We start from the raw sequence: 26850 nt of genomic DNA on the forward strand, positions 1-26850 counted from the left end.
TGAATATTCACGCGATAACTGACTTGGCACAAAAGTCTATGATCTTTTATAGTACATTTGATTAAAAAAGAAGAAATAGAATATTCTAGGGCAGCAGGCCCAGAGTTTCCTAGCCACCTTACTTCTACCACATTGTGTGTATACAGACAGACGAGAGACTCATCCTGTCACGGCTTCATTTTCTTGCATTTACTCATGGTTTCTAAGACAGAATTTGTTACCCAGTGGAATCAGACCACAAGATATTCTATATCTCAGCTGGTCAAGATGCACAAGGAAGAAATCAGAACCACTTACAAGTTTTTGTTTTGTAAGTTGGCCCTTTAAGTCTCTGAGAGAAACTTCTTGTGAGATTCTGGCCCTGGGGATTGGCGACAGGACACTTAAAACATTTGTACTGTCTTTTCTGCAGCCCCTTTGAAAGAAACCATTTTTTTTAAACTATGAATAAGTTTTCTCTGCCTACACACTTTATTAGTGATGAACTGAAGGAGGCGAGGAAATATTTCAATATTTTCGGACTTGGTTCAGTGTATCATACCACATTCCCAGTTCACAAAAGGATGAGTCTATGGATCTTAGTGCTCACAGGGAGCGCAATATCCCACTATAATGCAGGAGGTAACAAACTTCTAGATAGAAAAGCAGTGCTCTCCAGAAAACAATGTTCTGACCAGGAGAGAATACGCAGATTGCTGAGTCCCAGCTGAGCTCTAGGAATAAGTCGCAATGAGCGATCGCCCTTGCTGAAAGTTGGGTCACCACCAGGACCTAGGTGAACAGAAATAGACGGAGCCTTCTACAAACTTGGAAAGTAATCCTCTGGCCTTTAAGAAAAGCTGTACACTTATGAGTCATTCTCAATACACAGCTAGAAGAAAATAAATGGCTTTTTTCCTTATTTACTCTAAAAACTAGTTTAAGAATTGAGGATACTAACGTTAACTAAGAGGTGCTGGGAAGGGAAAATGGGATAGCATTTCCTAGCAAAGTCCACTAATTTTCAGGTTAAGAACATGCTTAACTGGCTAACTCTATAACCACAGCATACTTTATAATACATGACGTGACTAGAAACTAACCAGCGTAGCTCTGAGCCGAGAATTACAGTACAACCGTATATGGTGCATCTTAAAGCATGGTTTAAAACAGATTAACCAAAGCGTACAGCACAAATACTCCTATAACAGCCACATCACAACCACCAATAAAGAATTTTTTGCTTCTAATCGGTCTGTCGTATGCCATTATTTGTAAAGAGCTATTAAATGACTTGAATAAAAAACAAAGACATTTTCTTTTGGGAGACACAGCTAAAACCCATGGATACCTTTGAGCAGTTGGTAAAAATCATGCCAATCTGCTAGGCTGCTGCTTACTTCTAAATATAAGCCTCATGGCTCTATGCAAGATTTTCTAAGGATGCTGACCTAGAATTTAAGTTCTCAAACACCTATAAAGTAACTCTGGTCTCCTCTCGAAGGATGTATATTTTAGCAGGCCCAAGACGATGGAAACGAGCGATAGGATTCCAGGGATTCAAGAAGAGTGGTAGAAGACTGATGCTGAAGAAGTCACTGACTGATGCAGTTTCGTAGCCTGGAGAGAACAAGGACAGGGCCGAACTCAGCAGACTGCTGGGCTTGGAATATGGTAGAGCAGGGATTCTCAACCTCAGCACTACTGATATTTGGGGCTGGATCATTCTTCATTTGAGGGGTGGTGGGGGTGGGTCCTGTGCATGTAGGATGTTTAGCAGCCTCCCTGGCCTCTACCCACTAGATGCCAGTAGCACAGCACCAGCCCCAGTTGTGACAACCAAATATGTCTCTTGATATTGCCAAATGTCCCCGGGAGACAAGAGTGGCCCTGGTTGAGAACCACTGCTGTAGACACAGCTCACTTGAGCCCCTTAGCATGGAGCACTTTTGGTCTTGGATTCTGGAGAGAGGCTAAACCTCAGATCGAGACCAAACAAGGTTCAGTAAAAATTCATTTAGAACTTCTAAGAAGAAAAATGAGGATGGTAGTAAAGCAAAAGCAGAAAAACAGCAAAGCAGAGTTTCTTTTCAAAAGGAGATCAGTGATACTTCCACAAAACAAAGTAATTAATAAGCCTTCCTTCAGCCTTTTTATCCTTTAGGAAGTTAGGGCAGATAATAGAATATGGATATCACAAATTTCCCTTCCTAAAGAAAATGCAGACTTTTCTGACTTTAAATCAAGTCCTTCTTGTCATGGATGGTAATCTTTGTGAGGTCAACAATTCATCAACCAGAGGAAAACAACAGTTAAAAACTAAGAGAAAGCCCATTAGATTTGAGAGAAAACTTTACCATTCCCCTCTACGAGAAGAAGAGAATTATCCATGCTAGAAATGCGGATTGTAGTTCACTTATAGCTTACCGAGGTCAATGAAAAGTCAGAATGGACGAAAGCTGAGAAGAGGATAAAAGAGCTACCTCAAAAACACCAGTTGAAAACACTGTAGATATTTTCCGGCTCAAATCTGGGAATGTACGAAAAGTACGTATTGACTCTTCATCGGTTAGGTTTACTTTGCTCTAGGTAGAAGGCAATTATTCTAGCCCTTCTTTGAAGAACCATCATAAACATAAATGTTCTGCATAACATCTGAGATCCCAGTGTTAGCAAGGATGAAAACATGGGAAACCAGCCCCTAGGTGACAACGAGCCTCAAATGCCACAGTATGGCAATGTGACTGCGCAGTTCCTAAGCACACAGCACAGTGAGAAGTCATTCCAGAGGAAAAAATGTAGTTTCTGGTTTGCAAGGGGGAATACAAGGTACAGATCTAGTATGAAAAAGAAGAGTTACACACCCTTTTAGAGTCATTAGTATCCAGGCAAAAACTGCTAGGGGTCCACACCACTTATATAACTGAGCAGCTGCCTGGGAAAAGCCAAAAGTCAGAGCTACTCGAACAGTACTGAACTGGTGAAAGACACAAGATATAAAAAGAACTGAAGAGCATGCAAACTATTGGTTAGAATCAAATCGTTTCAATGATTGATAGTACCCAGTTGAGTTTCATTTTAGTGCCTATCACACTTATTAAAATTAAATAAAAAGCACCTTAAAATGACCTCTATATATAATCAATACACATCATTATAGTAGTTATATAAAAATGCAATATGCACACAATTTAAGCTTCAAGGAAACTAAGACCTCTTTCTTTATAATCTTCATAATCATCAGCGCTATGATTCTCAAAATCTGGGGGAGGGGGAACAGTAACTCAGCACACTTCAATTACAGCTGACGTGATTCCGGGGCTGACACTCTCAGAATCCTGGGACAAGTCAGAAATACCGAAAAGTTACCTCTTTGTGGGGTGGGAGGGAATCTTTAAAAATATTATTGCTAAGAGACTACTTCTAAAAATCTAATATTCTTGATGGATGATGGTGTTGAGCTGATTTCTGTCAAGGATGGCCCAGAGACACGGGGCTATAACCCTTGTTGGCCAAAGGCCTTGATGACATTTGGGAGTAACTTGGGAGTTGAAGGAGATCAAATGAGGGAAAGATGAGTCCTGTTCTGTCTGACCATGTGTGTGTATTATGTGCATGATAACCTTGGTATAAATGGACAGTCCCAGGAAGAAAAAAATGGGTATAGAATTTTCTCTACATCTGGAATTGCTTCAGGGGCCTTTTAAATATACTGGAAAGAGCAATAACAAAAAAAGCATTTAGAAATAGAAATGCCACACATGTATCTCACAGCACACCAACCAAGAGTCTCCGGTACAGTGCACAGGATTCAGAAGCATAGAGCTGGTTTACCAGATGTGCAGACAGGTGCCTCTTACAACCTCGCAACTAGGAATGTTCATTGGCAAATCTTTGGTTTATGCTCTCTGCTAATGCTAAGTAGAAGAGCATATTCTCTCTATGAAGACCCATGAGTAACCTTGGATCTGTTCTCCCCTCAGGTGCAAGGAACGTCCCTGGACACGAACAAGAGTCAACTGTGTGAGGACAGAGATGAGGCCTTCTGGAGTTCTCACTGGCCTAGCCAACTTTGGGTCAGAAAGAAACGCTGCATCTCATCTGCTAACAAGGATCATGTCTGGAGGCTACTGCTGGAGCCTAAAGGTTGAGCAAGGTTCCTACTGTTACAGTCACATATAGCCACAATTAAACTCCCTTGATTAGAAGTATAATACTCACTTCATATCACAAATGTATAAAAATATGGCAGATAGTGTCATAACGATACTTTCTTTAAATGATTATATTTATAAAACAGACAGATATTTACCATATATATATATTTATATATAGAATAAAATACTCCTGATGCAATATATAAATGTTACTGTTTAGTTTTTATAGAAACTACTGTAGCTGTCCCACTGCTTCACAATGTTCCAAACAGCTCAAAATAACTTTACATTTAACATAAAAGGTATGATTATAACAGTACAATATTAATTAATTATAAATAAATGTTACAAATCCTATCAAATATGGAAGTTTAGAAAACAATTTAAGACATACAGTTAGTTCATCTGCTAACCCTTCAAAGGGATACTCTTGGATTACAATAAACCCCACATTTAGTCTAGGCAGAAAAAAATCTGTGGTGAGGGCATCGGTCAACACAAATTCTTCTATCCCTTGCAGCGCCAGAACATGTCCTGGCTTTCCCAAGTTCAACAGGGATTGCACTAAAGCTGGAAAGTAAGGGGGAGAAACTGGCAAGAATGTCTTATTCCTCAATGGCACACTCTATCCATTCTCACGAAAGACCCGTGGGGACTGGCAATCCCTAAGGAACTCCTGTGGCTCTAAGATCCCTGACTAGCATTTGTGGCCGTGAGGAGCCAGAGCTCCACACATACAATATTGCACACACCTTCATAAAGCTGAAAATACTGGCTTACCACCCGGGACCAGCCCATTCCCCAACCATCCCACCCCTCCCCTCCCCTCCCAACTGGCTTGTGCTGTCCCTCGCCCCCCTGCCCCCCCCCGTCTCCCCACCCACCCACCCACCCAGCACACATTACAAGGCTGTCTCTTTTAAATCATTCAGATTTGGCATTCGGGACCGATTTGTTCTGTTATAAGGGTGCCCGTTTGGCCCACTCTTGGCACCCAGCTGTTCAGAGTAGGAAGGCCCCTCTGTGGCACTCCGGGTCACAGAGGACACGTGCCAACCAGGGTCCATCTGACCTGGCAGCTGGAGGGCTGGCCTGCCCTTTGGTGTGGGCTCCTGCCGGATGTTACTGCTCCCGCCAGAGGCCTGGCTCAAGGGGTGAATCCGAATTTCTGAGAAGGAATTTTTGGTTTGCTGAGTTGCTAAGGGTTGGAAGCGGGTGTCTGAGGAAGCCGGGTGATTTGAGGCTGAAGAGAGATGTAACAGCTTGCGCAGTGATTTTAATGGCTGGTTCTGAAAGAAAAGATGAGAGTACATGGAGGATTTAATTTAGAGTAGACTCCAAAGCCAGGGGGAGATGGAAGGGAGATCTGAGAGGACTGCATGTAGCCAGGGAGGGCTGCCATGGGAGAGGAGGAGCTAGTTCAGCCTTATCTGTTCCTTTGTTCTTTTCAGATAAGACCAAAGTTTTTTTTTTTAGTGAAAAAGCCTAGAAGTCTAGACGAGAAATCTGGACCTGGTGTGGTGGCTGATCAAAGGCCTAGCCCCTCTACCTGGCTGCAGCCCAGCTTTACTGGGATCTCGTGCTTCAAGCAGCAGGAAGAAGCACTAGAAGGGGTATGCCCATCACTCTGAGAAGACCTTCTAACAGCTTCACGTAAAGTTGCCACTTGTATTTCACCAGCCAGAACTCAGCCATACGACCACATCTAGCTGCAAGAGAAACTGAAAAAATGTAATGTTTCAATTAGGTAGCAACGTACTCAGCTAAAAATTGTATATCCCTTTCTGTTCTTATCTCTCTGAGTCCCCTTTTCCCTTGACATTGCAAAATCTGAATGTTCCCTTTCTGCACTTTTACTTTTTTTGGTTTTTGTTTTCATTTTTTTTGCGGCAGGAGGAAGGTAAGGTTTGGGCGTTAAAAAATGCAAAGCACAGAGAAACAAGCAAAAGCCCTACAGACCCTAAAACACAGGAGGCCTTCCATTCCTAACATGGGCCTGTCTGCTATGTGGCTGATGCCTGGGCCCCACTGGGTGTTGTACTGTGGAGGGGGACTGTGTCTCAAGGCAGAAGGGAGGGTCTTGGAAGCCATCTGCCCTGCGGGCTCCCCACAGAAGAGGCATGCTAAAGGACTCTGAAATTCAAGGCCCTCACCGGGGACAATGGGACTCAGGCTGCAGCCCTAGCCTTGGGGCACCTTTGGCTGCCAATCTTCAAGGGCCATGCATCCAAGGGCTCAGCAAAGTTTTAATGAGTTCGTTGACGATCTCAACGAACACTGCAAGATTTGAAGGAAGAGGGCACTGAAATCCAAGGGAAACTGCTTGAGAATTGACTCAAGTAGAAATTGCTCCTGGGGAAGCATCCTCCATGGCCATTCCAAAGTCTGTCCAAGAAAGCTTTGTGGCCCCCATCGGAGGTGGCATAGTACACTGCACACCATAAATGCTCAAAAGTGTGTTCTTTGCTGTTTTTTTTTTAAATGAAATTGGTATGATAATATAATGAGATTCCTGGTGATTTTTGTAGCCCTGACTACATGTAACTATTAAGCAATTACAATAACCTGGGTTCAGCTGGAAAGAAAATTACCTGAAAAGAGCTTCTTGGCAAAAGAAATGGCTATACAAAGAAAGTTCTAAAGCCCCATATTCTTTTTTTGTAAATTGGGAACAGAACATCAGGCCCTCGCTCAGAGCCTTGTGCTCTTAGTTCCTATACATATCCAATAACTTGGATATCTGGTTCTCTACATCCTCTCCACCCCCCATTATGTTAGAAGCAGAAACTATAAATGGTTGGGCAAATACAATCGAAATTTGGGAAACTCCTGAGCAACTCTAAGTAACACCTTACAGTTAAAGAAAGTAAACAACGATCCTATAAAAACAGACTCTCCTCCAAATCACAGAAATCTATGGTCATTTATAGGCACCAGTAACTGTACAGCCTCAAAAGCCCATGAGGGTTGTCAGAAATTATAGTATAGGAGAATAATGGATTTATAAAATATTGAATATGATCAAAAAATAAGTTAGATTATGTTACTGTGCTCATTATGGGATATTGAAAAGATACAATATTAAAACATTTCTAATCAAAATAGTTGTTCAAAGGAGATAAACCTCAGCTACCTGAAAAATTTACTGATTCAATTTCTGCTCATTCCCCCACTACGGCAAATAAACGTGATTATACAATACTGTCTAACATACAGCTCCTAATGCAACTGTTTTCCAGTTTTGCATCAAAAATAGTATGGATTTCAGAAGTTTAAGTATTCTTTCAAGAAAGGTTGTCATATCTGTCTTTCAAGGCACAATTCGTACGCTACCACCTTCAATGAAACCTTAGTCTTCCCACTACCTCCTCTCACTCTCCCCTACGTTTTATGGCACGCCTCACTTTTTACCATGAATTATGGTTATTTATGGATTTTCTCTGTTAGGTTGCAGAGTATTTGTGGGCTGGGATGTCTTAATCATCCCCTGTTAATCCTCTCCAACCCCCCAGCTAGGTGAAGGCTAATGGATCTCCTGTAGGACATGGTCACTGAAGCAAGATTCATCTGGACTCCTAAGATGCATCTGGCTATTAGTGAGGGTATAATATAGGGAGGCTCTCAGCCTTGTCGTAACATTGAGAGGCTAAGTTTCTCAACCCTGCCCTCCCCTCAGGAGAGCCGGTCACTGCAGAGTCTGAGAGCCTAGGAGTGATGCAAGCACCACTCACTTGGGTCTGTAGATCAGAGATCTTCTCAGGACGCCACTCCTTTGGTCTGCTGCTCGGAGTGCTAGCAGAGTGAATGGCTTTCTGTAATGTCAGAAGATCGGGGCCATCAGAATTGGGCACCTAGAGCAGAACATGAACAAGGATTCAATAAGCACACCAATAAGCCTAATTAAGATATACAACTACACCCAAGAGGAGAACAAAAGCAAATCAAACCAAAACTCAAAAAAAAAAGGACCCAATAAAAAGGAAACCAAAATTCTCCCGATGTTCACAATGCAAGTGATGCTAGTTAAGTTCTACTGCCCTCTTAATAATTTTCCCCGCATTAGGAAAAATTGGCAGATGTCATGCAGCTTTGTTAAAACCTCAACCTTAAAGCATTCCCATGCTGTTAGTTTTAGTCGCTGTAAGAGAGAGCAGTTAAATTGGGCTGTACCAGGAATTGCTGTCGTATCCTCATTCCATATTGCAGTTAGGTTATGAACCAGTTCAATAAAACAAAAATTTGTTTCTGCTGGGAAAGTGATCCAAACGCTGTATTTGGTGGTGTCAAAGAAGTCTAGCAGGTTTTTCAAGGATAGCGAAGTGGGAAAGTATGGTTTGAATCAGATTCCCAAGACACTGCCCAGTAAATCTGGGTCTAGCATTATGCACTATGAAAATGCTGGAAATCTGTGGCATGAATTCTAAACGAATGCAATTGGTCCATTCACCAATTTTGGTGAACACAGGAGAGTAATGCCAAATGCCAAGCAAAAGCTCTGGCTTTAAACTAAGTGACCAGCAAAAACTAGAACCAGGCAAGGAAAGAGCAAATCACCAACTAACAGAAGCTGTTTTTCATGGAGCCTGCTAGCTCACTCAATTTGGTCAATTCCACTTGGTTTCAAAGAAACAAACTGCCAACCAAGTGTTAATAAACTTTGGGAGCCAAACGAAAAGACATCTGTTAATTGTAAATGTTAATCAAATTCTTTACAGGAAATAAGGGATTTTATGAATGCTGTCTGCTGACAACTGGCTAATCAGACAACCCAAGCTAGCCTTTCGCTAGTTTGTTTGTTCAATAATAGCCTTTGATGTGTCAACCTCCTTAACTGATTCAGAAAATCCAGAATGGCAAAGAATTGATATCTCGGTGAATTTATGGAACTGGCTCAGGTACTTAACTAGCACAAAGAGAATATGACCCCATGAAAATAAAAGACATGCTGTTGTCATCAGTAAAACAAGTTTACTGGAGCAGTTTTCAGGGCTACCATACGTAAAAATGGGTACCATGGGTGGAGTGACTACAGGAAGCTTTTTCAAAGAAGAACTATGCTTTAAATGATTCTTTGAATTAAAAAGAGGAAAGAGGGATTTCTTGATGCTTGGATTCTCCCCGTTGGTGGAATCTGTCTGCAACATAAGATACAAATAAACTAATTGCAAAAAAAAAAAAAAAAAGGTGTTCTTATGAAACTCCTAGCCCTTGGAAGCCCTCAAATTGTGAAATATTAACAGTCACTGGAAGAATCTGTGCTGTGTGTGTATCTAGAGGGGTTCTGTGTCATTTCTCACCTGGATATGAAGATGCCAACAATGTAAATTCAAGACACGCACAAACTTCCATGTATATAAAGAACATGTGGTCGTGATCCATACCTATAGTAGGAATGCCTAGAGATCTACACACATCTATTCACATTAAGCTTAAAAAACATTTAAGGATTTATTATCAGAAATATGATTATTATAAAGAATGTGTTTAAAGAGCTATTGATGAATTTCAATCTTTTCCTAATTGCTAGAGAGGACTTCAGCAACTAAATAATCTACCATAATTCTGCCTAGTAGGAAAAAAAAAAGAAAAAGATACTGCAAACCCTTTTGAACATGGTCAACTCTTGAACCAGAAAACGTCACTTGGAAGAGGAGTATCACTGTTGCAGGATTCTACCATTGAGGAAGAAGCCTGGTTCTACACTGTTAGAAATATTCACCACGTGGAAAATATCTGCCGCAATTCAGAATATGGGTTTTCAAAGTGAAGAAACAGAAAGTTCAATATTTAAACTGAAGCATGATTCCAGTTAAGATACTAACTAGGGTACAATTACCAAGTTGGCAAAGTCACCATATGCTCTGAGGGCTTACGTAACTCTCTGGATATGGAACTGAAGCCAGATTTCCCAAGACGGCTTCCAGATTTGCTTGAGTCAAAGCAGGCACCTTTACAATACAGAATTATTTTTTGGCACCACTTTTCCCTGTTTTGGATATCTCAATTGTCAGAACTAGAATGTATATGAGGGATTCAGATCATCTTTTACGGGTATGTGTACGAAGACATTTGAGTACAACAGCCCAGAAAGTTTCCTGTTCCCATGACAGGGATCTCAGGGCAGAGTTTAACTTGCATCAGCACAGAGGTCACAAGAGAGCCCAGAAACAAGCAGCCGGAGGCTCTCCACACAAGTGGGCCTGTGGCACGGACTGAGCCTGGGCCTGCTATTCAGGAGAACCCACCTCTAGTTCACCCAACTGATTGTGCGACTTCAGGTAGGTCACAACTTGCCTGGGCAGTTCCTACAGCAGTGAAATAAAGGAGTTAAACTAGATTTAGGACCCTCGGAGGCTTTAAAATGTCCTGCTTCTCTATGTGCGCTGGGCGTCAGATTTCCACTTCGTTGAATCTCATGCAAAAGCCGCAACGCTTTAAATCTTTCAAACCTCGTTTACCTAGTTTTCTTTTGCTGAGTTCTAGAGAGTGAAAAAAAGCTAACTTTACTTCTGTTTGAATGCTTATTCGAAGTAGACAGAGTTAACACAATGTCAGGCTTAAGAGCCTGAGGTCTGGCAGGATATACTGAGTGCTCTTTGGAAACCTTACTCTAGATACCAAAGTCCTTTAAAGATTTTTTTTTTCCTTTAATTAAAAAATGCAGAGATATAAACAACTTTTGGTTTGGAAGGCTTAAGTCATTGTGGCCTGTGCAGAGATATTTTGGCAGTTACTTTACATATCAAAAATGAAACTTGTGAAAACCTAAAAAAGAGTAAGTTCAAGTGGAGAGGATGTTAGAGAATAGTAATTTTCTTATTTACTCCAATCTATACTATTTAAACATCTAAAATTTGAACTTGATCCTGAAAAATAGAGTCAGTCAACATGTATATACTCGACTCAGGCCAGAGCGAGCCAGGGGCGTGAGGTCTAACATGGGTCTAAGGCAGACAGACAGCAAAAGCTAAATCTATGCACACAACACCTTCACTCCCTTGGTTCTTGCTACTTTCTTCCACTTAATCAGCCCACAGTGGCTACAGGCCTGAGGTTCAAAACAAAAACAAAAACCTCAAAATCAAAATAATAGCAGTTAGGAGGAGGCGGTCTAATTTAATGTTCATGATGGAGAACTATGTTCTATAGACAATGATAAAATGTTTATTTGATTAGCACGTTAAATATTTTAAGCTTCTCTACTTTATTATTTTTAATGAATTAATTTTTTTGGAGGAAGATTGGCCCTGAGCTAACATCTGTTGCCAATCTTCCTCTTTCTTTTTTCTCCCCAAAGCCCCAGTACATAGTTGTGTGCCACAGTTGTAGAGTTATAGCTCTTCTATGTGGGGCACCACCTCAGCATGGCTTGATGAGTGGTGAGTAGGTCTGCGCCAAGGATCTGAATCAGCGAACCCTGGGCCGCCGAAGTGGAATGCGAGAACCCAACCACTACGCCACCCAGCTGCCCCTAAGCTTCTCTACTTTAAATCAGGTCTATTTTGTTCATCCAGTCTAAATAACAAATGTAGTAATATTTGATTGAGTGGCATTTTGATTTGATATCCTGCTTTAAGTGAGTTTCAGTTAGAGATACAGGCAGTTGTTTTTTTAATGAACATTTCAGGAATATTATGCAGCCATTAAAATGAAGATGATAAAATTTATGTAGTAACATACATATTGTGTGTATGGGTGTATGTGTGATAGAGAGACAGAAATACTATTAAAAGCCAGAATACAAAATTGTACTAGAATGATCACTATTATTTAAACCAAACTAAATAACCACCTTCTTTCCCAAACATATGCACAGGCTAAAAAGCTAGGAGGAAATACACCATAATCCTACTACTAGTTGTGATAGGGTGGTAAGATTAGAAATGATCATTTTTTTCCTCAATTTTTCTATAATGAGCTCATATTTTATAATGAAACACATAAATTTAACAAACAAGCAAGTGAAAGAATAATCTAGAAAGGTAATCTAGTAAGGTCTTTATTAATACTTCTAGAACATCTGTGAGATAAAAATTCTTACTTTAGGTATTATATTCTTTGCAACTATCATCTATCTCATCTTTACTTACCATTGAGTCAAAATCCTAGAATTTTCATAATAGAATGGACTTCAGAAACACTGAGTCTAATCTACCCATCTTACAGATGAAATCAATGAAGTCCATCCGAGCAGGCCATTTTGATTATGGCTTTTTCCTTTTTAAACAAATGAGAGTCAATCATGTATGAAATAAAACTAGAAACAAAATCATTTAAAATGGCTGACTCAACCTTGTCTAGTCTTGAAGGTGCCACAAAGCAAAGGGGGAAGCAGGCCTCACATGGGTGAAGAAGCTCCTGCTGGCCTGGCGGCCCGGCTTCCCCACGTTTTCTCATGTCACTAACCAGCAGAATCCTTGCTTGGGTGGTTCAAGTGATGTGATGGGCATGGTTCTACGGAGCCAGCCCTGATTCAGGCGGAGGGCTCCCAGGAGATAAGACTCATTCCATTTCACAGTTCAATCACGGGACAAACATGTCTTCCTACTAAAGCAAGCCCTGAAATGTCAAATACTATCTCTTCTCTATGACTGTGCAGCCCAGAAATGCACTTGTCAACATGGGAATTGGATAACCAGCCAGGGGAGAATAATAAATGATGGCTAGTTATGAATTTCAAGATTTAAACATAAACCAAAACCATTTCCTAAGTTTTTGCATATCTTTAACCCCCAGAGAGAAATAAATCCTGCAGCTTCATAGTTTTTGCATGAATATAAATCCACATGGATAAGACGTTTATTGAGAGATGCTTAAAGTGTTCTCTCTCATCCAAATTAAATTTCTTCTATTCCTGGAGATTCTGTTGAATCTAGAAAAGGCTCTGCGACAGGAGGATAGTTATAGAGAATTTAAGAAAAAAACATACACAGTGTACGCATGTCAAGTCTCAACAAGAAAACAATTCACTTTGCCATGTACAAAGTGTAAAGTACCCACAGACTAATGCAGACTCGTATGCCATTGTCTATAGAAATTGGCCATCTACTTACTGTTTGAGATTTCTTCTTTTTCTTTTTCATTGACCTGAAAAAACCTTGTTTTTCCTTTTCCTTGAGTTGTTCAGAATGACTAATGTTTTCAGGGCTTTTCCTAAATGAGAAGACATTTTTATCATATTGATCTTTCAGTCATTCTCCTGCCATTATATGAAAAATATAATGAAGACTAAAAATGCATGACACCAGGTTCAAATAACCATGAAGAATCAAGCACATAGGCAAAGAGCCTCTAAAAAGCACAGGAGGAACTGAATCGAATCAACCACGGTTAATGATTAGCCTTTGGCACAGGCTCACTCCAACTAGCAATTTGAGCATTATTACAAATGATCTGTAACTGTGCTGTAGGACCATTTCACACTGTTGAAAACCTCAGGATTAGCGAGTCTGAAAAGCACATGGTTTAAAAGATGCCTTTTCTGTAACCCTCCGAGGGAAATAGCAGAAATATTTTCAATATCTTCATTTTCCTATTCACCTTTTTAAAACCAGCTCAACAAGTTCATTATTAGTGGCTTGCCATGATATTGAACATTAAAAAAAAAAAAAAAAAATGCTGCTACAGAAACATTACAAATAAAAGCAAAAATAGCCTGAAACAGGAAAATTCCTTTATAAAAATCTTATACCTATTTATTAAAATTAAATAAAAAAATAGATAAGGTAAGAAAAAAATGTAGACAGGAGGAATGTTTTAATACAAAGCACTCTTCTGGAAACAAACTTCTAACTGAAAATACTGACATTAAGCTTCATACCACTGACACCACCAGGTGTTTTAATACAAATAGGAGATATTAAAAGACAATAGACAAGATATCTTGGCCCCAACAAGTTGGCTACTTGTATGTTAACAGAGGCCCTGTATTACTTAATTTAATTTACAGTCTTTAAAAAGCAACTCAACTGGTGTTATTCTTGAAAAAGACACCTTCTGTGGGCTCTATTTTAAATCTGAATATCTAAATGACTGTGGAAAACCATTTTCTCAAATGATTGGATTCCTTCTATTAGCTATTCCCTAAAATCAAGAGTAAAACGATTTCCCTAAAATCATTCATATTTATGGTTTTAGAATACCCAACAGTGATGAAGTTACTAGAACATCTAAGAAACTATGAGCAAAGCAGCATCCTTTACTTGATTAAATCTGTGTGAAGGCAGAAAACATCTATATAAACTATTATTGAGCCACATGATAGAAAACACCCTAAAACTATTAAAATTGCATCACATTTTCAAATAATTTTCACTGATATGAAGGAATATTCAAACTACAATACTAAGTGAAAACAGCAAGATTCAAAACTTTCTCCATAATATGAGCCCAATTGTATAAAAAAGGGTATGTATGTGTACATATACACACATTTTTAAAAAGGCAGGAATAAAATCTAAATAGCAATCATCTCTCAGTAGCAGGATTATTGGTGATTTATGGTTTCTTTTTAATTTCAACAACAAACATACTACAGATATAATAAAAAGGTTTTACAAACCACAGAAAATTTATTTGAAAAATCAAGAACTCAAGATCAAAGAGAACAAGGGAAAAGATTTAGAGAGAGAGAGGACAGACAAAAAACAGGAAGTAAAACCCATGACTGTTTGAAGGAGCAATAATCATTTAAGTGCTCAGCCTAAAAGTTAACGAGAACTTGAAGGAAGTAAAAACATGTACTGTAGATCCAAGTGTTCCTGAAACTCATTAAGACTGGCAATTTTGAACATCATTGAGAGAGTTCCAAGTTCTGAAGTGAAAGTTTTATAATACAACACAACCAATAAAACAGCCAGCATTGGAACTCAGAATGACGCATTTATAATTTTTTTTTTTAATAATTTTATTTATTTATTTTTCCCCCAAAGCCCCAGCAGATAGCTGCATGTCATAGCTACACATCCTTCTAGTTGCTGTATGTGGGACTCGGCCTCAGCGTGGCTGGACAAGCGGTGCGTCGGCGCGCACCCGGGATCCGAACCCGGGCCGCCAGCAGCCCAGCGCGTGCACTTAACCACTAAACCACGGGGCCTGCCCCGCATTTATAATTTTGAAAGCTAGCAAATTTCAGACATGATGGAATGGGTGAGAATGGAATAGTGAGAAGTTAAAAATTCTTTAAATGCAGTGTTGTACTGTTGGGAAAACACTCGCATCCCAATGACAGGGTGGGCCTAGACCCTGGGAATTCGGTCCAAGTTTCTTATTACAAGTACTTTTGGGATTAAGGAGATGAAACCATTGCACAGGGCCTAAACACAGACTGCTCTAAACTCAAGTCCAGGCCACTGCATCCAGTCATGTGAGGGTTCCCAGGAACCTCAGCGATCATCTAATCCAACCAGCCACACTATTTTTAATGTTCTGTAACTTCTGGAAGTTAAAGAATTATTTGCTTATTATACAGCTTACATCTTGGCATAATGGGTTCTGCACATAACCTAGAAGCACAGCAGAGTATTCAGATTAACGGGTAGAAGTTTTTACTAATCAGAATGAAAGTCAACAAAATCTCAAAGGTCTGCCGAGGGTCAGTAGTAAAAGTGCTTTCTGCCGACCCAGGAAATCTTTGAGGAACACGCTCATCATGACTGCAACCTCAGGATGGGAATGGGCGTTACTATAAGAACACTAATGCTGGTGCGAGAGTAAGCGAAGGCTTAAGTCCTAGGAGGAGCAGGATTTGAGTGGGAAGAAGAGTCCCTATCCAATAAGATGAAAGTACAAGGATGGGGGCAGGCTAAGGAAAGAGGAGACGGAGCAGGACAAAAAGCCCAGTGTTTGCAGTTCCTGTGTCCCCAAAACACAGGGAAGAGGAATCAAAGCCCCTCTGCAGTGTCTTTTCAGAGGCACCGGATAAACTAGAGCTGGCAGAGAAGGGGGAGTGATGGGGAAAACATCTTCAAACTGAAGCGGAGTAGAGGCAGTGGGGCCAAGATCCAGGTAGGGAAAGATCTCAGAGGCCAAGACAAACAAGGAAATAAATTACCCTTGAACTAGAGGATGACAGGAGTGAAGTGTGAGTGTGCATGCATCACAAAAGACACAGAAGGAAGTCAGAGACAAAGAGAAAGAGTGCAAGTGGGAGAGAGAGAGGGAGAAGCTACACTGAAACATACACACACACAGAATTAACAGAGAAACAGAAGGGAGAAAAAGCCTGGGAGAGAGACTCAGAGAGATGGAGAGAAGCTGCCTGGAACACAGGCATCTGAAAAGCTGTGTGTTGTACCAGAGAATGAAGAGAGAGACTTGGACATTTACAACTGGTACTGTGCCAAATGGGTAAGAGCGAGCCCCATAATTTATCTCATTTGTGAATTCTGGACCCTGCGATTTTACCTGGTACAGCCAGCAACTGCATGCTGACCTGAGCTAACTGTATAGGCAACAGGTGGGTCTAAGAGGGGCAGCGCAAAAGAAGGGCAAGTGGGTGACCACATAAATCTCAGGGACAGGAGCTTTGAGAAGGACCATCCAGCTAGTCACCTGGCACATTTTCCAGGGCTGATAAAACAGCAGGGGGCGAGAATGATGGTACGGGGCTAACAGGGGTAACGGTCTCCTTCCTGCACAGTCTTGGGACTCAAATATTATCTAACACAACAGCTATTTCCATAAGGGGTCAAAAGGAAAGAAAGAATTCAAAAGACATCTAAAAAGGGAAGGAATTAAACTGACTGAATCAAAGTCAACCAGTATCTACGGAGTATTCTGTATGTGCCAGGCCCCGTGTTAGGTGTTGGAGCTACGGAGAAAAATACAATAAGGAGTGTGACCTCAAGCTGCTTACAGACTCCAGGCGGGAGACCCACAGGTTTAACAGGGGGCCAGACTTCCGGGGCTTCAGTATAATCCCTCTGGGAGCAGTGTGAAGGTGAGATGGAGAGGAGAGGGGCATTTCTGGGTGACACTTTCCCTGCCCTGGTAGTGTGGCTAGGGTGGTTAGCTAATTATCTGAGAAGAGAAAATTAGGGAATAATTTTGTGAGTTAACGGCGGCAAGCAATAATGGATACCAGTATATTCATAACTTTACAAGAAGAAAAAGCCTGGGATTGTACGAGTGACAGCAATTCTTCACTTAACTACTAGGATTTCTAATTAATTTGATTTACTGTTTAAGTGTCAATTTTTAACCCAATTTTGACAGTAGTCTTTCTAAACATATTTATATACTTTGTCTTTTTAAGCAAAGAGCAGCCTATTTTATAAATATATACTCTACATGGATATCTATTCTATGTATGAAACCATAAAGGCTAGAAATGATTTTCCCACGGGGGGCCTGAGAAAAGGCAAAAATACCCTCTTCTCTCCACAATATTGCTTGGGATCTTTCTCCTCTGCACTCTGTATTGTTACCTGGGATTATTTCTTGCCCGACAACCTCAGAGCCAACTGCTAGAACTGTGCATAAAAGTAGAACAAACAGGTTCATAAGGAGGGTGGAGGTGTTTTCCCGTTAGTAAAGATGATGAATCTGACCACGTTAACTCTATTTCTCTTGTTCTGCAATATTTTGGCTTATCTCCCAGTTTTTAACTGGATTCTGGATAGCTGAGATGGCCAGAACCACCACTCTGGATGTTATACTACAATATCTATTTATCTCTTTAAAATATGATATAGTAGCTTGATTTTTCCATTGCAAGAAATGTGTACACTGTACAAATAAATAATCTCTTCCCAAAAGAAATGTAAAGTACTACTATCAAGGAGAAATAGACTGCCCTTAGGTAAGCAATAATTTAGGAAAAGCAATTCGCTGTTACCATAGCAAGGCTCGTTCGTGTGTTTGTAACAGTTATCAAACTGCATTTCTCTCAAACATACACAATATAGTGAACCAATGAGAAATCTTGTTCAAGGAAAAAAAAAAAAACAAGACAAATCAAGCTTAATGAATGACTTAGACTAAGTTAGATGTAATGCATGAAGGAAAAGTACCATAGCAGCATTATCATGAGGGGTAGTGGGAACAAAAGAATAGAGCCAATTCATCACTGGCAATTCTGGAACTCTCTCAAGCCTCAAAACAGCAATATCAGAGTAAGGATGACTTGAAGATTTGTGTAAAGTTCAACATCTCAATTTTTACAACAACTGTTTTCAGGTGTCTATACATATCCAGGTCTAAACAAGTTCTACTCAAACTGATTATCAAAAAGACAGAAACAATATGTTGTTAACACTACCTATCCTATATTTGGATTCAGTTTTGATCTGACCCACCTAATTTTCACAGGACTATGTTAATCTGTAACTGATGCTCTTTTAAACCATCACAACTTCCTCATGCAATGACCAGGAGGAAGAACAATTCCTTCTGTACTTCTGTATTCTCACAATTTAGACACTATTCTCAGGGCTTGTCAAAGCCACACTTGAAAACTGTCAACGCTGGTAACTAAGAGAAGCTGTACGTGTGCTCTCAGGTTAATGTATAGGAGATCTTGTCTACAGTCACAGGGAGAAAGAATGCACCAAAGTTTATCAGCCAAGTAAGTGGAGGGGAGACACCTGACGAGTCATACTGAAGTCAGAGTATGTTAACGATACAAATGGCTACTGTTAACAAGTCACAACGGCGCCAGGCCGGATCTAGGTGCTTTTGATGGTTTTCCTCCTTTAATGATCACATCAACCCTAGGAGGGAGGTGCTATTCTTAGCCCTATTTTTACAGATGAGGAAACCAAGGGGCAGAGAGGTTCAAGTTACATGGCCAGAAGGTGACACTAATCAAGATACTCTATTTCCAGAGTCTAACCTCGTCACTAACGTTAAAACTCTCATTTTATAAATAAGGCAATGGATGTAAAGTGTGCTTATAAAACAAAAAGTATTTACAGCTTTAAAAAACATCGTTTTTATTATTATTTTTAAAATAATTAAGCTATTTTCACCATAGGGCACAGTAATATTGAAACCTCGATACAACCCTGCCAACAGGGTCCAAACTGTGAAACCATATAGTGTTAAGAGTACCGACCTAGGCCCTTCTGTGACTTCTGGCAACAAACAAGAGATGGAATCTCTGACAGACTGATCTAATTCTAAATTCGGTGTGTTACAGAGATATGCCATTTTATTCTCTTGGTGAAGAACTTAGTAGTTCTGTGAAGTACACATAAATGCCCCTCACACCTAGATTCTGGGCAGTCTTTGTGGGCAGCTGAGAATATAAAGTCTACATTATTATTAAAAAAAAAAAAAAGTCCTTACTCTCCAGATAGATCTGCTAATGAGACTTGATACATGTTATAATTCTCTCCCTAAATTTTTATTACATATGACACAAAAAGAGAAAAGCATAAACAAAGTTGGTGCCTCATTTTAACCTCTGACTACCATTATGCTTTTGTGGTAACATACAGGGTTGTATCCTTATTTCTCTCTTTTCACCCTGAATGAAAGTCAGGCGGCATAGAGGGGAAAGACACGAGCTTTGGAGTCAAAGCCTGTCTAGGTCTAGATCCTGGCTCCCTCCACCCTGTTACTGACTGTCCAGCACCAGGTAAGCTCCTTACCTTTTCTAAGCTGTAGTGTCCTCACCTGTAGAATTGAGCCACCCCTACTTCAAAGGCTGATTGTGAGGACTGAGTGAGCAGTGCACACAAAGTGCTAACCCAAGTGTCTGCTACGTGATTCAAGAGCAACAAGAGAGGAGACAGCAGAAGACATCCATCACATCAGGAGAACGCAATGGAAGACTGAGGAGGTATTTGCTGACCCGGGAGATTTTTTTTCTTTTACATGATATTTAATATAAATGCTGAACTTGAAAGAGACCACTACAAAGAACGACAAATCACATTTTCCTCATCAAACAATCTCTCTCAAGAAAGAAAGGCCTAGCAGGAGAAAGAAAGCTAAAAAGTTTATGCAAAATTTCTTTGAAATCTCAAATCTATGATTAGGAAAAAAAACAAACCAAAATACTCACCATGGATCGAACGCTGGTTGTCGCTTTGAGTGGTTAGTTCCAGAGCCGCTTTCTGATGGTAGGGAAGAAACTCGAGTTGACACGTTATTTTCATGGAAAGAATTGTCTGGACGTGGAGACGGCACTGAATAAAGAAAAAATAAGCCACTGATGTACTCTTTTGGTCAAAGCAGTTCTCATGTTATTCTACTGCATTTTCTCTCACACAAATAAAATAAATTAACAAACAGATAAAATCCTCATCTGCCCTTCATATAACTTTTGTGGTTTCTGAGGGTGGAGGCATTCCAGGGAACATTCTCCCTCCCTCTACTGCTCACAACAGTAACTTGCAAGGGTCAGTTAACACCTGGGTAATTATGGATTCAAAACATAAACTGACCTGCCAGCTGATAAACTGAAGAACCCTGTAGGATATTTACAAGTATGAACATGATAGCACCCCCTACCCCCTGCCACTGTTTTGACATTCTTTGAAGTTGAGGCTTTCTTACATCACAGACCCAACTATGCAAAATCCATTCTTAGTCTGAAGTGATTCCTAATAATATGTGTGCTGGAATATACAAACTACAATTTAATCCTTGACACTTGGGAGGCAGCATCAATTTTATATTTTTTTAAACTAAATTCCAAAGAAATTTATTTGCATAAAAATACTATTTTTCTCTAGGTTCTCAATCCAAGAATGAACAGAAAGACAAACCACAATGTATGTGACTAAACACTTTTCTGCCTTTTTTGGGGAGGGAGGAGGGGTGGTTATTACCTTTTTCTGTCAATTTGTAAGCTTGGTCATAAATCAAAATATACTGCAAATTTCATCACAAAAGGAATCTACAGGCTGTATACCAAGATAAATGACACCATTTCACTTGACCCTTGACCAGTAGGACTGGAAACGGGAAGTATTATGGAAACATCTGCCATTTCAATGATATCACCAAATCAAGATTTAGTCTCCAGATGTTTCACCTAAATTTTTTCCTATTTCTAGACTTCCTAAAATAAAAATGTTCTACCTGCCAAACCCTGAAGTGGATTATGAGGAAGACCACTGAGGGGCTTTACTGATATTAACCAATTTAATTCACTTGCAATCAAAATAAAATGGTGTTTCCAGAGGTCAAAGACTAATTGATTAATTAATTTAAAACTTTGCTAACATTTTATATTCAAGTATATTCTCCAGACATCTATAGAAATAACGTGTATGGTCCATTTTGGAAGTAAAACTTACAGTAATAGAAGAAAAGGCTTTTGCTCATATAAACTACAATATTTTGTTTTAATTAACTTTAATCTGAATTAAAATTTTAGTTCCATAGAATTCTAAAGTAACCATGGCATCAGAAAAAAAAATAAATAAATGCATTAAAAGGCATACTGGATGCCTTATGCTTTTTTCAAAGGTGGGGCTGGGAGGGAACAGAGTAGCCTCATCATTCAATATACATTTAGTCCTAAATAAATGTATTTAGCTCAGGTTCCTAATTAAAATGACCAAGCAGTTGTCCACGTTCCCTCCCAATTCCTGCCTCTTTCCAGCTGTCCTCCCTAATCAACAGAATAGTCAGAAGCCAGGCAATGTGGGCATGGGTGTCTCTAGAAGGTCGTAGTGACTCTTGAAGGCTTTGAGAAGCTGTGCCTCCTGGAGCTAGGACATTGCCCCCACCTCGATGGGCTTGGTGTCAGTCTACCTACTAGTGGCTGGGGCTTCCCGGGGGCTCTCACTTTATCACTGCATAGCTCCTCAAAGGAGATGCCTTTCTCTGTCAATGTCTCCTAAATCCACACAGCCCTCGAAGCATCTGTTTTAGTTCTCTATTAAACATTGAAGTACATTTATAAGGTTGTGCAAGTACACCTGAAGATTTTCTTTTATTCAGTCAACAAATATTGGGGCCGGCCCTGTGGCTCAGTGGTTAAGTGCGCGCACTCCACTACTGGCGGCCCAGGTTCGGATCCCGGGCGCGCACCGACGCACCGCTTGTTGGGCCATGCTGAGGCGGTGTCCCACATACAGCAACTAGCAGGATGTGCAACTACGACGTACAACTATCTACTGGGGCTTTGGGGTACAACTATCTACTGGGGCTTTGGGGAGAAAAAGGGAAAAAAAAGGAGGAGGATCGGCATTAGATGTTAGCTCAGGGCCAGTCTTCCTCAGCAAAAAGAGGAGGATTGGCATGGATGTTAGCTCAGGGTTGATCTTCCTCACAAAAATAAACAAACAAACAAACAAATATTTATGAAACTGCTAGGCAGTGTGCTAGTCGATGAGAGTAAAAGAGGAAAAAATAAAGAGAACTCAATGTCTTTGAGGGCCTTGCAATCTCGTGAGAAACGCAAAGAATCAGTGCCATGTGGTCTGTGTCATGTTAGAGGCCTAGACAAGGAACCATGGGTGGAACAGAGGAGGAAACACTTCACTTCGTCTGGGTGGGCAGGGAAGACATCACATTGCAGAGGACCTCAAAGTAGAATCTTAAAGATTTTATTTATTTTATTTTTTCCCCCCAAAGCCCCAGTAGATAGTTGTATGCCATAGCTGCACATCCTTCTAGTTGCTGTATGTGGGACTCGGCCTCAGGATGGACGGAGAAGTGGTGCCTCAATGCGCACCCGGGATCCGAACCCGGGCCACCAGCATTGCAGCGCGCGCACTTAACCACCAAGCCACAGGGCCGGCCCTCAAAGTAGAATCTTAAAAGAACAGAAACAAGCTACCAAGGAGGGCGAGGAGTATGTTTCAGGCCAGAGAAGAGCATGGCATGGGTGTGAGTCCCACAGGCTGGGCACCAGAGAGGAGGCAGAGCAGCTGGAGAGGATGGCAAGGGCCAGGGCACGGAAAGCCTGAAATGGCATCTTAGGGAATTCAGATTTTGTCCTGATGCCAGTGGGAAGCCACGAGAGGACTCTCAGCAGGTGAGAGAGAGGACTGGGGAGGCGGGGGGGCAGCGTGGTAGGGGCAATGGGTTGCCTTGCTCTATTTTTGTCCCTGTAGCATTTATTATCTTTTACTGCTCTATATAATTATTACATTTAGTGTTGCTCTTTCCTCATGAGAACGTGAGCTCCATGAGGGTGGAGACCATTGGCTGTCTCGTTCACTGACATGTTCTAAGCTAGGACAGTGTCAGGCAGACAGGTGACGTCAATAAATATTTTATGACTTAACTGAATGAATGAGTGGTGGGGTCAGAACACAGCTTCAGAAGAATTATTCCATGGACTGTTTTGATGGCAACCTTGGAGATAGGCAGACCAGTTGGCAGGCTACTCAAAGAACCCAAGTCAGAAACCACGAGGGCCTGAACTAAGACAGCAGGACCGGAGGCAGGGAGAAGCGTTGGTAGGCAACCGCACACGCAAGAATGACGCTGGTCTGATGGCAGTCAGGGCAGCGAAATGTAGTGGGGGGCGCGGCCTGGAGGTGTAGTGAGGGGGAGAGGAGAGAGGGCCCTGGTGGGTGCTAGGGGCCAGGCTTACCTCGGTAGAAGCTACCAACTCTCCTTGGAACAGGATCATTGTATAGGTGTCTATTTTCTTTAGGGGCAGTGCCATCATCAGAGTGCGGGTCATGATACGATCCGCCCTGAGACAGGAAACAGGTTTATAAAAAGTAAATGACAGAGCGATGACAGGGCCTGTAAACTTAGAACAGTACCTAACTGGTCTATAATTTACTCTAGGCTCTTTTAAAGAGAAAACTCAGAAGTATGGCTTGAGGAAAACCACTTACTTTACAAGCCAGTACAAATTATTTGCGGAAGATTGGGTATGAATACATTTTAAAAGATTGGTCATTTGACATCATTACAATCTACCTTTATGGCACATTTTATCATAAAAGGTAGCAACTCTGGAGAATTCATACCTCAGACTTCTGCCGTGCATGGAACGAAGAGGGCCCTTCTCTGGAGGATTCTTTAACGGAAGATCGTGCCACAGTCATCTCTGGAGGAAGCTGTTCTCCAGGCTGCAAGTCAAATTTAAAAGGATTTATAAGAGTGTCCTGTTCCTAGGAATGAAAATCACCTAAATCACCAGGGGCTTTACTTGGTATATAACCAGTACCTCAACTGGCTAAAATAAAAAATGTTACTTGGCTGAAACACAAATTGTCCCGTAAAAGAGTGAATCATCTGATGAATGTAAAATAAGTCAAACAAATGTCACACAGATGGAAAGTGAAATTCTCATTAAAGTAAAGGCGAGCTGGGATTGAATTACTCTGAAAATAGTTCAATTAATTATTAAAAACAAAGAGAATTATCTTCCTAATATCTAGATAGTCATGGTTCTGAGCAGTACTCTAATTCGAGATTCTATTAGTTAATCCAAAATTTCTCTAGCAGATTTTAGGCTGAGTTCTCCAAAAAGAACTGCGTAGATCCAAAATTATTTTTTAAGAAGGACTTATATAGCAGATTCAGATGAAAACAAATGGTCTTTGAGTATATCAAGGAATAGAATCAGTACTCAATAACTAACTACTGTATTATCTTAATTCCCTAACTACTGTAGTTTATGTACTTAAGTTCTCTTCTTAATCTTCTCAAGGATAACAGTACTTATATTTCATGTATTTTCTTAACCATAATCATGACAGTGCTCATCTCTGGAGACACTATCTATTTCTCTTAAGGAAGTGAGTCACAGCTAAGAGCAGCCTTGGTCCACCATGGTGTTCATTGAGGGTGAAAGTAGCATTTTCTACCCTTGGAAAAAAAAGATTAAGGAACAAAATTACCAAGCCATTAGGAGGAGTTAGCTGCATTGCATATCTGTACATTAAGCACAGAAAGAGTATTATCTTGAGCCTTTCGTGATGTATCAAAAACATTTTATTTAAAATTTAAAATATGATTCTCTCTTTCTCCCCCTCAGTCCCCAAATGTACTATGAAAGGATTCTGGGCAGGAAATCATCTAATGTAGCCTTTCTTCTTTCTACTTTGTAAAAAGAACTTACTTGAATTTTATCACCTGTATTGTTTACAAAGGCCTATAGAAAAGTATTTTAGAAAACAAATGATTTACATCTAACCTAAACTCTTAAGTGACAGTGCCAGTCCAGTCCCCTTGCTCTTGAAGGTGGCTACAATACTTTGCAAGAGCGTGATTCTCGTCATTTATTTACAGCTTTGGTTACTTGTCAAGCCGTCTGCCATCTTTGTGTCTTTAAACTTGTACTTTCTTGCAGCTTGGCACTGTACCGCCCGAACTGGACTTAAAATTCAGTAACAGTTGGATCTGTGCTTAGCCCACAGTAACTGTTTAGAATTAGCTTATTTCCACCATGTTCACAAAGTTTTTTTTCTGGATCTCTCAGAGAGTTGGTCCATTTGCCTTTTCCAAGTTATAGCTTTTTGTTTTTCTTACTTCTTCTCTGTTTACACTATGCTTAATGCCAGCTTACTTTATCTGGTTTTGACCTCCATGTAGCATCTATTGGTAGCTGCCAGGCTCTATAGAGATCTTTCTAGGCCCTAGAGATTCTCTGCTCTCTAGATGGACTCCACAGGGGCTCCTCTGACTCCGATCACGGCATCTCCTGCCATGTGTATCTCTTCCACGTGCAAGCGTGTATCTCCTGCCCTTCCTCTCACCTGAGCACCAGATGGTCTTTCCAACCTCGGGGAGAACAACTCTGCTTAGGGGCCCAGGGTCACTTCAACCTCAACATGCCAGCATAATACAGCGTGAAGAGTGCTGGCCTAGGAAACTAGACACTGCCTCATGATCCCAGCTGTGCCCTGAACTAGTGGGGTAAACCTGGGCAACCCACTCAACTTCTTGGAGCCTCAGCATGCTCATCTGTGAAATAAAGGGGTTGAATTAGGTGACTTCAAAAGTCCTCTCTTCGCCTCTGAAAAGGAGCCCCCAAAAAGAAACTGTGAAGTCTTTCTCTTTCCTATATTGAACCTTGCAATTCACAAGTCCCATTGTTTCTACTTCTGAGGAGTCTTTAAGACCCACTCTTTCTCTGTCTTCCCACTGGCACTGACTTAGTCCAGAACATACTCTCCCTACCTCATGCTTGGATTATTGCAAAAGCCACCCCAAATCTTGCATTTTTCACTCCAGCAACGTGGAACAAGTTGCAATCCCCACAGCACACCACGCTATTTAATGTCTCTATTACCCTCTTTTCCTCGCAGCGCTCTTTCCCACCCTCCCTTCAAGCCTCTTTCCTGATGTCGTCTCCGCTTTCTTCCCCTAGCTAAATCCCAGAAGTCTCTGCTCAGATGCCACCTCCCCTGGGGGCCTCCCACAACCCCCTGCCGGGACTGTGCCGCTCCTCTCTGTCCCTAGGCTGTCCATAGGCGCGCATACCTCCAGCACAGTGCAGCGCGGCACGCAGCCTCACAGTATTGCAACAGCCTATCCGTTGGCAAGTGGGTGCCAGCCCCCCGCCCCCAGCCCACACACTCCAAGAGGACAGGGACCACATCTTTTTCATCACTCTAATTAGAGCCTATCATGGTGCCTCACTCAGTAAATGCCTGAACACATCTTCATTCTTTAGCCATTTAAAACCTCTACCTACACCCTAGCTCAGAGCAAGACCTTTAGTTGCCCCTAAAGCCACTTCTGACTGCTCCTGCTCACAATGATCTCTCCCTGTTCTCAACTCCTATTTATAGCCAGTGCCACAGTAATTTGGTTCTTAATTATTTCATTGTTATCATGTATAATT

At 40.9% G+C, this 26850-nt stretch overlaps 1 protein-coding gene across 4 annotated transcripts in view; it reads right to left on the minus strand.

The window, feature by feature from the left end:
- Window positions 1–5025: 5025 nt before the first annotated feature.
- CDKL5 (cyclin dependent kinase like 5) overlaps window positions 5026–26850 on the minus strand; it is a 163474-nt gene continuing 141649 nt past the window's right edge. For 2 of the 4 annotated variants that reach the window (XM_087427669.1, XM_087427670.1), the window contains exons 13-19: window positions 24026–24127; window positions 23638–23743; window positions 20146–20269; window positions 13190–13289; window positions 9149–9271; window positions 7868–7987; window positions 5026–5425 (exon numbers count right to left, since the gene is read on the minus strand). In XM_087427669.1, the coding sequence (XP_087283795.1) occupies window positions 5039–5425; window positions 7868–7987; window positions 9149–9271; window positions 13190–13289; window positions 20146–20269; window positions 23638–23743; window positions 24026–24127 (1062 nt within the window). In that variant the 3' untranslated portion in view covers window positions 5026–5038. Of the gene's footprint in view, window positions 5426–7867; window positions 7988–9148; window positions 9272–10381; window positions 10442–13189; window positions 13290–20145; window positions 20270–23637; window positions 23744–24025; window positions 24128–26850 lie in introns of all 4 variants that reach the window. The other 2 variants (XM_087427671.1, XM_014791134.2) reach the window with 2 other exon arrangements.

The sequence above is a fragment of the Ceratotherium simum genome, chromosome X (genome assembly GCF_057802395.1).
Source record: "Ceratotherium simum simum isolate JZ-2026a chromosome X, ASM5780239v1, whole genome shotgun sequence".
NCBI lineage: Eukaryota > Metazoa > Chordata > Mammalia > Perissodactyla > Rhinocerotidae > Ceratotherium > Ceratotherium simum.